This window comes from Watersipora subatra, chromosome 6 (genome assembly GCF_963576615.1).
Source record: "Watersipora subatra chromosome 6, tzWatSuba1.1, whole genome shotgun sequence".
Classification (NCBI taxonomy): Eukaryota; Metazoa; Bryozoa; class Gymnolaemata; order Cheilostomatida; family Watersiporidae; genus Watersipora; species Watersipora subatra.
This window is the reverse complement of record NC_088713.1, coordinates 35,787,892-35,801,130: the sequence shown is the minus strand read 5'-3', so window position 1 is coordinate 35,801,130 and position 13,239 is coordinate 35,787,892. Positions and strand designations below refer to the sequence as shown.

The following is a 13,239-nucleotide window of genomic DNA, read 5'->3' as shown; positions in this document are numbered from 1 at the left end:
AAAATGATGTGTCCGATCTCTTTACTTGTCATATACAACTAAACCTAAGTAAACCATACTTTGTATTCTGAATCCGTTTTATGTTGAAGCAAGCAATATACCGTAAAACCTCTATTTAGTTGCCATGGTACTCTATTTTTCAACCCTTACTCTATATTAGAGTTTTATTAGAGGTGGCGTTTAAGTAGTCGGCACTGTATTTTTTTACTAGATTGTCAGAATTTTAAAAAAATAATTTTAACCCTTTTATTGGTGAAGCGCTGCTAATGTCGCCTATAATTTGCATTCTTCTTCGGAAGGAACGACATTAATGCTGTCGGCCTCAGCATTTCAGCAAACCTATTTTATATATACAGTGGACCCTCGTCATACAAATTTAATTCATTCCAGTGTTGGCATTGTAAGGCAAACATGTTGTATAGAGGGGTATCGAAACCCATAGTAATTATACAACACAAACATCCCTGGTAAAAATAGAGGGGTATAGAAACTCATAGTAATCATCTAATGCAAACCCACCTGGTAAAAATTATTAAAGTTTTATATGCATACTGTATATATTAAAAATTAGTAACAAAATAATATGTAGTAATTCTGTAATTATAGTTACCTACTGTAACTCCCATGTATTTAGTGTATTTAGTGGTTATGATCGGCAATAAAAATAAAATGTAACATTACCATTTACTATGTGCAGTATGGACTGTAGAGAGTTCTTACTTTTAGCGCAGGCGTAGAACATAAACTTTGAATTTATACCTAAATGAATTTAGCTTACTAAACACGTACTTAAAAATAGGTTTTAGTATGTATTTGACTAAACTTCAGCCTTGTCATCAGCTATAATTTATCACTCAACTGTTTCCAGGTTCGTTTGTACTAAAACTAATAATGAACAACACTGAACTGAGAGAGCGAGTATTGTACGTCTTTCATGCATTGTGAGAGGGATTTTGGCAAATGTCATATGGGCATCTTTGTTATTCCGGCGTGTTCAGTACACCGACTGCAAATTTTGCATTTCAAGAAAAATTTTGGTCAATCAATACCACATGACGAAAAAATGTCATATGGCGAGGGCAAAAAAACATCGTGATTCACATCGTTAGGCACAAAAATTGTGTAACAAGGTCATTGTCATTGTCGGGAGCATACTGTACGTTAAAATATCAGACCGAGTTGAACGAAGAAGAGCTTCCAGTAGTTGTTGAAGCAAACACCTGTATAAGAAAACCCTGAATTTCATGTAGCAATCTCAACAGATCAAAAACCTATGGTGACAACTATTGCTTCAAGTAATTACGCATAGCTTCATACATACTTTACATGAATAATTTTAAAATTTACATTGTGTATATCACTAACCCAATAAAATGCTTATCAATAAAAAGTGAGTTTTATCGTTATTGTAACTTAGCTGCATAAAAGTGAAATAAGCTTACATAAAAGCTTACCTACATAAAAGTAAAATACTGGGTTTGAATATTTGTAGGTTTGGAAGTAAAAGTGGTAAAAAAATATCAAGCATATCTAAGTTGAACTAGACAAGGTTTTAGCTGATGAAACTTATGTATGATATATTATTTTTAGATGTTTTTATCTAGCTTTACCAGCTTTTTTGATTTGCAAAATAAAAAGGTCAACACAAATGTTTAATGTGTTGAACTACTAGTTTCCATAGTCTATATTGTTATTTTTTAGAGATAAATCGAAATAATAATAATCAAAATCGAAATAAATCAAAGATATTATGACGAAGGAATAGCGCGAATGCCAGAAACGGAAAGAGGGACTGAACACAAAAGGGGTGTTTGCAAAAACTTAACACATAAGAATAAATAATATCTGTAACACACAAAGTGACATATACCAATGTCTATTAGCTACGGTTTTATGAAAGAATAGAATGGAGTATAGTTGCGGGCCAAACAAATACAAATGAGTGGGAACACAACCCCAAAATCTATTGTTGTATATATCAACATAATTTGTGAGCTTTTTTTGGGTATGTGGTAAACTACTTTGTATATTAAAATGCAAATGTTAAAGTGGTTGTTAGTCAAGTTGTTAGCCGTTTGTAGGTCTTGTTAATGTTGATTAAAAACATAGTAATTAGTTTTTTTTACTGTTTTATGTACAAGATATATATTAAATGAGCTTTAAAGATTAGAGTCATTGAAAACTTCAAATAAGTTGTTTTCAAAATAGTTTAATAATAGTTTCCAAAACATTGTTGGAACAGCCATATCAGGATACAGCTCTAGACTACCGTTCGTTCTAAACATGAACACAATTGGCTCAAACCCAAAAATCTGCAATCAAGTATAGCCCTTTTTATACAGCACCTACAATTTTATTTAAAAATTAGGATTTGTTTATCCATTTTTAGTAAGGTCTTTGTAAAGTTTAGTTAAAGCAGTATAAACAAGTCAGTTTCTCCAGTCACGTTACAATGTTTTATTATTGAACAATGCTCTAGAAGTTTTACAATGTTTTTTCCTTTCAACTTCCACAACGCATTCTAATAGTATTGACAGACGAAAAGTGCATTTTAAAGTTTTCGCTATGTATTGTGGATGCTAAACTTGAAGATAGTAAAATATCTTGTTTGAACAAGTGTGAGAAATCCCTCAGAGATTGAGTATGCTGTCTACTTAGCGTTTTGCAGAGGCTGCGTGGGTATTTTTAAGAGTATTGCTATATAAACAATGGATCTGTAATCTTGGCTGGGCATTTCTGAGTTTAGCAGCAAGTGAACCTAAGTAATGATACCATAAGAATGATATCTAAACCATTTAAGTTTAGAAATCATTTTTGTCATCGGCGGCTTTTCTTTGGAATTAAACCAAAACCTGTTGTTAACTGGTTTAAACGTGTAAAAACCTGTTGTTTAGCGTTCTTAACCATTAGACTACAGCAGCTCTTAAAGAGTACCATGATATTTGAGGGTTTTTTCATTGCTTGTATGCTCTCCTTGCTTGTATGCTCTCATTGCTTGTATGCTCTCATTGCTTGTATGCTCTCATTGCTTGTATGCTCTCATTGCATGTATGCTCTCATTGCTTGTATGCTCTCATTGCTTGTATGCTCTCATTGCTTGTATGCTCTCATTGCTTGTATGCTCTCCTTTTAAAAGAAATTTTTAAATAAGATATTTGTTTGGCCAGCTAATGATTACAAACAAGTTTTACCTATTTTTAATGCTGCTCATTTTTTTGGACTAAAATTAGAATAACACCAAAGTAAAATCAAAATTATATCTTGTAGCTAGTTCAACTTAATGATTTTTGCTATTTGATGAAAATCATCGGCTCGTTTAATTAGAATTTTGGTAACTCCCTAAAAAACTATTTTAAATCAAACTCATATGTTCACCTGCTGCAAACACAGCTGTTTTTATGACCTTTTCATGACCTTGAAAGCTTTGCCCTAAAAATGAGTGCCTTGAGAATATAACTTTATGTAATGCAGGAACCAGTGGAGACGATTAAAAAACTCGACGACTTCATGGGGACTGGGAGGCCACTAGAATTGATTGAACAGATCGCTGATGCTACCAGCTTCGATAAGATGCAGAAAGGGAAAGCAAGTCAAGGTCATGACAACAAAGCTCTGCTCAGCATCGTAAGTTTAATACAAGAATATTACGGAGATATATATTCATATATACATGTATAATACCTGTATTATATATAAGTGATGTATTTATATAGTAATATATAAATATACAGTGAAACTCGGATAACTCAAACTTCAAGGGACCGAGCAAAAGTGTTCGAATTATCAGAGCGTTCAAGTTATCAGAGCACTGTCACAAGTCCATGTATTTACTTATTTATTAGTAGATACATGTACATATACAAACTATAATATAAATCAAAAGCACAAATGACTTGTTTCAAATTAAATGCTTCTAATGTAAAGTTTAAAACGTTTTTATCAAAAAGTATAGAGATTTTTCTATCACTTGAGATTGGTTTGTTGTTTGAGGTGATGTTATTGCCAGGACGTTTTTTAGATTGACATTGGCAAAACTTGATCGTTGCTGAAATGCTCAAAAGAAAAAACATTCTTTTCTTTTGAGCGTTTTACCCTCGATCAATTTTGCCGATTTTTCTTGAAGTTTATGCAAAGATTACATTACTTTACCTGGAATTCGTTAAGAGCAATACTCCGAGGCAGTTCAATTAAAAGTTTTACGAGGTTTTACGGTACATTGTATATCACTCACGCTTTTTGAATGGATACTTATTGAATGTACACACGTATTCTGTGTTTAGGTCAAACGATGAATAGTTTTTTTTAGCTAAGACAACGTATACATTTAATTACAACAAATTTTAAGGCGTTTTAAACATTCAACATTCCGACGTTGATTAAACACGGAATCAACGTCGGAAAACTATTCATGACGGGCTAGCCGGGTCACGCGCTCAAGGATTTTCGCCACGCAAATACAAAACAAAAACAACATGCTGTTTTTGTTTTTTATGTTCGTGGCGAAAATCCTTGAGCGATTAATCCTTGAGACGATTAAAAAACTCGACGACTTCATGGGGACTGGGAGGCCACTAGAATTGATTGAACAGATCGCTGATGATACCAGCTTCGATAAGATGCAGAAAGGGAAAGCAAGTCAAGGTCATGACAACAAAGCTCTAACCCGGTTAGCCCGTGCTATTCATGGTATAGGAGTATAAATCAAATTTCACCAAACCTTTAGAAAAGTCGTTGACAAAAATATTTTGCCGTTGGAGGTAATAACGACGCTTATGAATTACGAAAAGTTGAGGTTTACCTCTATGGCTTGGAATAAAGTGATTTTCTAAAGCGATAGCAACCGTTTCGGTAGCCGTTGGGCAAAAAACAGTTCGAATTAACAGTGTTGAGTTCGAGTTATATAGAGCCATTTATCATTGCGTGGGAACAGACCGAGCAAATCCATTCCAGTTAACCATGTGTTCGCTATATCCGAGGGCGAGTTATCCATGTTTCACTGTACTTATATACATATACAATGTAGGCCTATATATTACTTATGTAAATAATATATACATATTACGTAAATATATAAGTATTACATAAATATAAGCAATGTATTTTTTACTTATATATACATGTATCTTATTTATATTAGATATATTTTATATTGGTATTAATCTCGTTTCAAACAGAAATTTTTTTCAAATGATGCCATACAAGAATCATAAAACAAAAAGAGAAAAAGGCCACAGCTGATCATTAAAATCAAATATAATGGCTATAACCATTATGTTTACTGTTTTCCTTCAGTTTAAATTTTGAATAACCTAGGACAAGGTTCTGAGAACCGGTTCGAATTTGGTGATTAATAAAATTTCTAAGTTTTGCATATTGGAAGAACCTTTAATCCAGTTTTCTACATAAAAAGACTTGCAATATGTTGCAATATTTGCAAGTTGAGTCAAAATTACGTAAAAATTAAAATTCAAACAATATTTTGTTAAAGGCTTTTATACAATAAAAACAACCGTCTGTCTGCCTGTCTATATGTATTTTCAAAGCCAGGGTTACAGATAAAAGATTGCTCTGTTAGGTTTTAGAATTCATGGCTTTCACTTCAGTAGCCTGCCACTCAACCTATCAACTGCCTCCCAGTGTTAAAAAATAATTGTGTGAATACTTATTTTCTGTGTTTTATTAGCAAAAAGCTTCATTGGAATGCTTGCCTAGCAGGGTGCCAGTATTTATTTTGAAATATGATTTTTTCAAACCGAACGTTTTTAACATGGCGCAAAAGCCGTTCAGGACAATAAGAGCAAAGATTTATTTAACATCCTAAAAGACATTAGTCTATTGATATAATTTATTATATCTTATTATTATCTTTTATTATCATTGTATTATTGTATTATATTATTGTGTAATATTATCATGATATTTCTTATTGAGCAATAATTTTAACGTTAGAGGACAAAAATCAGTTTTTGATATACAAACATTCATTATGCCAGCTCCATGCTGTGAGGTAAGGTAATAATTTTTTGCTGGAACACAGACTTACATAATCTTAATTATTGTTAACACCTAATTTAGCCAATGTGAAATGCTAGCTAATGTGCCAATGTTAGCTCATGTGCAAACGTAAGGCAAAAGCGCTTTCGATAAGCCAACGTTTTCGATTCGCAAACAATTCGTCCTTCTCACAGATCAAAAGTTAAAAAAATTGTCTGCAAAATAGTTATTCTCAGAAGTCCTCATTTTAAAACCTATCTACGTATGACTGTTTTTCTGAATAAAAATTTTGAACAGAATTTTTTTAGATAATCTACATACTTCAAATAACAAATAATTTTTAAAATAATTACATAATGTCACAGTTGTTTCTAATCAATATTAATTATGTACAAGTCATAAACCTTTGTGTTCATTTTCCCACTTTGAAAATTATTAGACTATCTTAAATAGAGTTCCATAAAATTCTCTGAGTAAGGAAAACTGCTTTGTCAGCTACATTAAACATTTTTGTCAGGTAAATAGATAAACAGCTACAGGTCTGCAGTACGGCTCGTGCTAAAAGATTAGAAATTATTTCCTGAAGAACATATCATGATTGAATGAAGTTGTTTAATGCATTTCAAAAAATTCATGGACTCTGCTGCTAAAGAGTGACCTTTAAAAACAAGTGTCTAGCAAAGCCTGATAAAAAATGCCAAATTAGAGTCATTTCTTCTGCCTGAAAGTGGCATAGAGTTTATATCTCAGCTGACGCTCAGAAAATACATAACTTTTTAACAAAGGCCACTTGTTGCGTTGGATACGGCTTACAAAAAACAACACCCCTTTAGTTAATGGAGAGTACCAGCTTATGTTTATGTAATATCACTGGTTCTGTTTACTTCCAGCTTAGAACAGATGAAGCCACACTTCAGAAAACCCTCAAACTCATGTTTAGAAAAGGTGAGTTTATCAACCATCAGATCTATGTCCACAGACAATGTAATTGTTAAGTTATATTGCCACGTCTATGTCCTCAAATGACTGTATAAAATGAGACACCATGTTCATCATTCTAGATGTCTATTTGATTAATTTATGTATATTTCTATCTACTCTGTAGATCTTTTCATCAAGCATAACCATGTCTATGCTTTTTAAAATCTTTCTCTCTCTCCCCTACCTCTTCTCCTCACCTTCTTCTCCCCTTTTCCTCCCCTTCTCCCCTCTTCCTCCCCTCTTCTTCCCCTGCTCCTCCCTTTCTCTTCCCCTCCCTTTCCCCTCCCCCATTCTCCTCCCTTTCCCATCCCCCATTCTCCTCCCTTTCCCTCCCTTCTTTTTTTCCCCCTTCCCCTCCTCTTCTCCCTTTGTCCTTCTCTTTCCCCTTCCCCTTCCCTTCCCCCTCTCTTTTCTCTCTCTTCTCTTTTCTCCCTTTTCTCTCTTTTCTTCTCTCTTTTCTCTTTCTCTTTTCTGCGTTAAGTTTAGTTGTGGGAAAAGATTTATGAAGTTGTATAAATGTATAAGGTCACATGTATAAATGTATAAGGTTACATGTATAAATGTATAAGGTTACATGTATAAATGTATAAGGTTACATGTATAAATGTATAAGGTTATATGTATAAATGTATAAGGTCACATGTATAAATGTATAAAGTTACATAAAAACATTATTCAAATCACCAGACAGGACTTGACACAAGTATTTAAAATAAAACTCAATATACATGAACATTTCACTTTAACCATGGCCATATTTTCTGTCTTTTATTTACAGATATAAATTGGTGGAATAAATCGATTTGGCGCCGGTTCTTTGTCACAGGTTTTTTGTTTTGATACTAATTAATGAGATCCAAATTTTTATTAAATTTATACAATACAACGATAATATATAACAAAATTACTAATCGATATAACAATATATTTTTCATTTTATGCCAAAATAAATTTTTTATTTAAACTGTCATATAAGCTGTAGGATGCCAAAAAGCTAGCACCATAAAAAATTTATTTTCTCTGTGCTAATCACAGAAGATTCAGCCAATGATTGATTTGCAAATAGCAATGATCCATCCTGGTGACCGATAAGCTTTACTGGACGTTTGCCTGGGTAGACAGTGTCTATTTCATAGAGGTATTAATAACAAAGTAATACTAAATACACTCAAATAAATATGCTCAAATACACCTACAAGTAGATAAATAAGTTCCCAGAAAAGCTTTGTTTTTGTCAGACTTTCTTCATAGTCATCTACTTCTTTCTGCTTTTCTCATCCAACACTTTCCGCAGGTTTCCTTCAATAGAGCTGATAACTTCTATGCCTTTCACAATGGCTGCAAAATGACTAGCATTATTTATAGTTGGTCAAAAAAATGCCATCAAAAACATTGGCACCAAAATGATGATGCCAAAAAGCATTAGACCAATAAATTAAGGCGTAACTATGGCCACGTACAGACTGTTGTAATCACAACCAAACACACAAGACTAAATCGCTCCAATAATAGCGTTGATGGGATTTCCCAGCTCCTACCGATGCTCTAAATCACACTTTAAAGCTAGCAAGGGAAATCCCAAAGGAGTATATTCTATACTTATCCAATATATCTATTTGCCACCATTAAGTATTTGTCTAAAATATTTGTATATTAACTGGCATTTTTCTTGACAATCAATCTTTTAATCAAGAAACAAAAACAAGTAGGCTCATTACTATATATACTCTGCAGTGATTGGCTGCTACTCAAATCGTCCAGTGCTGCTACTTTTAGCAGCTCACTGGCTTTTTCTGGATTTTATTATTTTAATTCAATGTTGTTGCAAATGTTTTAAAAATTATGTTTTGCACTTACATGTAAGTAAATGTAGGTACATGTGTACACTGGTAAATTTAAATACAGTCTCATGTCTGCATACTTGCCCCAACGTGCGAGAACCTCGGAATACAAGCTGACTTTCGAGCAAGTTTCTTCCTTGACATACAAGTATTCTTTAAGATACGAGCATACGAGCCAGTTCTTAATGCTCACTACACTATATAGCCAAGTACACAAGAGGCGGCAAAAAGTCTTGTACATTACGATGTTGCATTTTACTGCAGATCATAACAACTAAATATGTGTTTGTTACTTTTTAGCGCATGTACTGGGTTACAATAATTAAAACATAATTTTCCACCGTAATATCATGTTTAGATGTATTTTTATAGTATGCTAACAGATTAATTTGTAGTTGAATATTTTATATAGGAAATAAAGCCTTGAGATGCGAGTAAATTGACATACGAGTCCCAAATCCATTAGGTCGGTATGTCGAGGTATGACTATAATCAGAGAGGTATAAAGTATTACGTGGCCCAAACATCTCTATTTGTGACTTCAATATGCCAGACCAAATTCTTCTATAATAAAAGCCTGTCTGTTTGTCATCCCCATGATTGGAAATTGAGAAAAAGAATTGTACTATGCAGGATTTGAACTAGCAACATTTAAATTCTTCAACCCCTACTCTAACTCCTGCACCAATTGACCACCGTTTGCCGATTCACTATAGTTGTGCAGATGGTTATTTTTTGTGCTTTCTCGACACACCTGATGATCTCTCACAGCGCACTAAACTTCCAGGCTATTTGGAAAAATAACCTCCATTTAGAAGCACAATGGAAAATTATCAGACCTTTTTAGATCATTCCTTGTTATGCTGGTAAATTCTTCATATTGGTCTGTGATGACATATTATGTATTAATGTTTGTTTAATGTTCATTTGTTTAATGACAATCTTTCATTTTTTTATGACGTCTTCCTAGGAATGTGGGACAGTGAATTATCGGGGTCCGCCATCTTTGCAGACAACCTTTACCGTTGAAAACATGAAACTTCTGCAATTATTTTTCGCGAATGATGCTGTTGTTCGCAACTTTGTACAGCATTGTTGAACACCAGAGAATACCAATATAAACTTGAAATACACCAAAAATTTTATTCAACAATGTAAAGTGGATGAGAATGACAACTGTTTGTCTACAAATATGGTGAGAATGACAACTGTTTGTCTACAAATATGATGAAAATGACAACTGTTTGTCTACAAATATGGTGAGAATGACAACTGTTTGTTTACAAATATGGTGAGAATGACAACTGTTTGTCTACAAATATGGAGAGAATGACAACTGTTTGTCTATAAATATGGAGAGAATGACAACTGTTTGTCTACAAATATGGTGAGAATGACAACTGTTTGTCTACAAATATGGTGAGAATGACAACTGTTTGTCTACAAATATGGTGAGAATGACAACTGTTTGTCTATACATATGGTGAGAATGACAACTGTTTGCCTGCAAATATGGCGGCATTTCCACAAATGATTGCAAGTGCCGAAAAATTGGTGGCGTGACAAAAAAACAAAGGATTTATACCAAAGTCAATATTAAAATATTAGTAAAATATATATAAAAATGTTTATGCGTCAATATTAATACGCTACTCATTAATTTTAAAACTAGCATAGTTTATAATCTGTATTAATAAGTCCCATTTTGTCATTGTATGTTTTCTGTTAGTCTGCAATTCCACAATCCGAATTTCACACGCCCATACACTCCCCACTTTTTGCGAGGTTGCTAAAGTTATTTCAAAACTTTTTCTGGTTCCTGAAAAGTAACTTCTTAAACGCCCATCTGAGAGTTATCAGATTAAAAATAAGAGAAATCATCTGTACTCACTGCTAATACTTCCCATTTGTTTCACCAAAAGTAATATATTGCAGGTAAAATTGGAGATTGGAAAGACACATTCACTGTCGCTGACAACGAACTCTTTGATGCATTCCTGGACCAATGGCAAACCGGAAAGGAGATTCCATTCAAATACGTTGCGCATAAATAAGTTGAAACGTGTTTTAGATTGTAATTATAGGCAAATAATATTTCCATCTCACACTTAACAGCACCATTTATGTAATTTCAGTGTTTTCTTGAAAGGTTTCTGGTATTATTTTAGCATTTCTTTGTTCTTTGTTTTCAGGTAGTATTTTTTCATCATCCAGTTTACAAGTTTTTGAATCCCTTCAACTAATATACCTGTATTTATTTTTGCATAATATAATATCAATGCATAACATTGTAGCAGTTACTAACATTTTAAAATATGTTCACACAAACCAACTCAAGTTGTTTAATACAGCACATAGTGATGCTTCATTTTCTGGTTTTGGCAGTGCATCATGCGCAGGAAGACCTCGAATCTAGGCGTAATGTAATACGCTCAGATTTGAGGTAATAGCTATGCGATTTGAAATCTATAGATTTTACCGCTTTTTTTTAAGTCACTCAATTGGTTATGAGATTTTCAGTCATCACGCAGATACACAAAGCCCTAATCCCATTTGAGGTTTTTGCTAAATAAATATGCTAAATATGTTAATGTAAAATATGCTAATTAGCATATTTTTTATAAGTAAGAAAAATTCACCACCAAATTTTTCTCACTTATAAAAAATAATAAAAATGGCTAACAACATTAGACTAACAACATCTAGATCAGGATTAACAAAATACCTAAGTCTAGACAATGACTTTAGTACGTCTAGGTTCGACGATTCTTGAAAAAATATGCTGGGTTTTAGATAAATACATATATGTTATAAAATACATGATAAAAATGTATTTCATTTTTGTATAACTAGTATACCATGATATAATAACATATATGCTTTTCAAATAAAACGTCCAAGTTCTGACAACTCTCAATTTATAAATATTCATGTTGAAAGCAAGTTAAGAAAAAGATATTTCCCTTCAAAACAAGCACTATTGAGAGATAGGGCGACTCTCAATAGTGTAAATATTTACCATATATAGTAACCATCTCTTGAAAGTTGTTTGTCATTTCAACTCATGTAACATAGTTGGCCAGCGAGTCATGACACAAACTTCACTGACGCTATCAAGAGCACTTGCTGAAGATGTCAGTGTTGGAAATTGGCTAGTTCAGTGACAGAATAAGGTAAGTTTATTATTTTCTCATGCCAGCACTGATATGATAATAGGAAGACCCTGTCATGTTTTTGAAAGTTTTAGTATACTGACCAGGGTGTTATTGTTTGGGAAGAATAAATTTGCATCTCTTGCCCTAGTGGCTGGCAATCCCTCAGAGAATCGTTCGGGGCTTTTAACATAATATCAACAATGATTTCTAATATCTTAGTTGACTCAAAAGGTACAACACCCTTTAAAAGTACTGCTTCTTCCAAAAATGGCGTCGGTGTTGGTTTATGTTCTCTCATTAGATGTAAAATTATTAACCAAATATAAGTTTTCATAAAAGTCTAAGAAGTACAGAACAGGAGCAAACTTTAGTTTTTTCTATTTTTCTTATGGACTGGCCATATCTATACAGCCCTTTTTCCTTAGCAGCTTAATTTAAACAGGCACCTTAGCGGAAAACATTTCTCCACAAATTACCATCGGCAAAACCTTTTAGGATATTTTGTGCATGTGTGTATGTGTTTTAAAATTTAAGGTATATAAATATATACACAATATTGATTAAAAAAAATGAAAGCCTAATTCCTACATACAGTCAAACATGGATAACTCAAACTTCATGAGACTGAGCGAAAGTCTTTGAGTTATCAGAGCATTCAAATTATCAGAGCACTGTCACAAGTGTATGTATTTATCAGTACATGTACAAACTATATATAAATCAAAAGCATAGATAGCTTGTTGCAAGTTAAAGGGCTTCTCATGTAAAGTTTTAAAAAATTTTATCAGAAAGTATAGATATTTTTCTATCACTTGAGACTTGTTTGTTGTTTTAGGTGATGTAACTGCAAGGACGTCCTCAGGTTAAAATTGGCAAAACTTGATTGCTGTTAAAACGCTCAGCAAAAGATATCTTTTTCTGAGCATTTTAACCCAGATCAGTTTTGCCGATTTTACTTTTTAAGTTTATCCGAAGGTTTTCACGCTCTCCCTTTGCTTTTGAAGGGCCTTAGCAAAGCGGGTGTCTGTTAAAATCAGATCTTTTCCAAACCTTTAGAAAAGTCAACGAAAGTATTTTGCTGATGGTGGTAATAATGACGCCTAAGAACTACTAATAATTAAGGTTTATCTCTATGGCTTGGAATGAAGTGATATTCTAAAGTGATAATAGCCATCCCGATAGCCGTTGGGCAAAAAACTTTTCGAGCTATTGATGATAAGTTGGAGTCATCTAAAGCAAGTTATCATTGTGTAGGAACAGACCAAAAA

At 33.1% G+C, this 13,239-nt stretch overlaps 1 protein-coding gene across 1 annotated transcript in view; it reads left to right on the top strand.

Moving 5' to 3' along the window:
* Positions 1-11,102, top strand: part of LOC137398515 (sulfotransferase 1C2A-like) — a 37,636-nt gene extending 26,534 nt beyond the window's left edge. The window contains exons 6-8 of the mRNA XM_068084629.1: positions 3,472-3,624; positions 6,885-6,939; positions 10,752-11,102. Coding sequence (XP_067940730.1) covers positions 3,472-3,624; positions 6,885-6,939; positions 10,752-10,870 — 327 coding nt within the window. The 3' untranslated portion in view covers positions 10,871-11,102. The remainder of the gene's footprint in view (positions 1-3,471; positions 3,625-6,884; positions 6,940-10,751) is intronic.
* Positions 11,103-13,239: the final 2,137 nt, after the last annotated feature.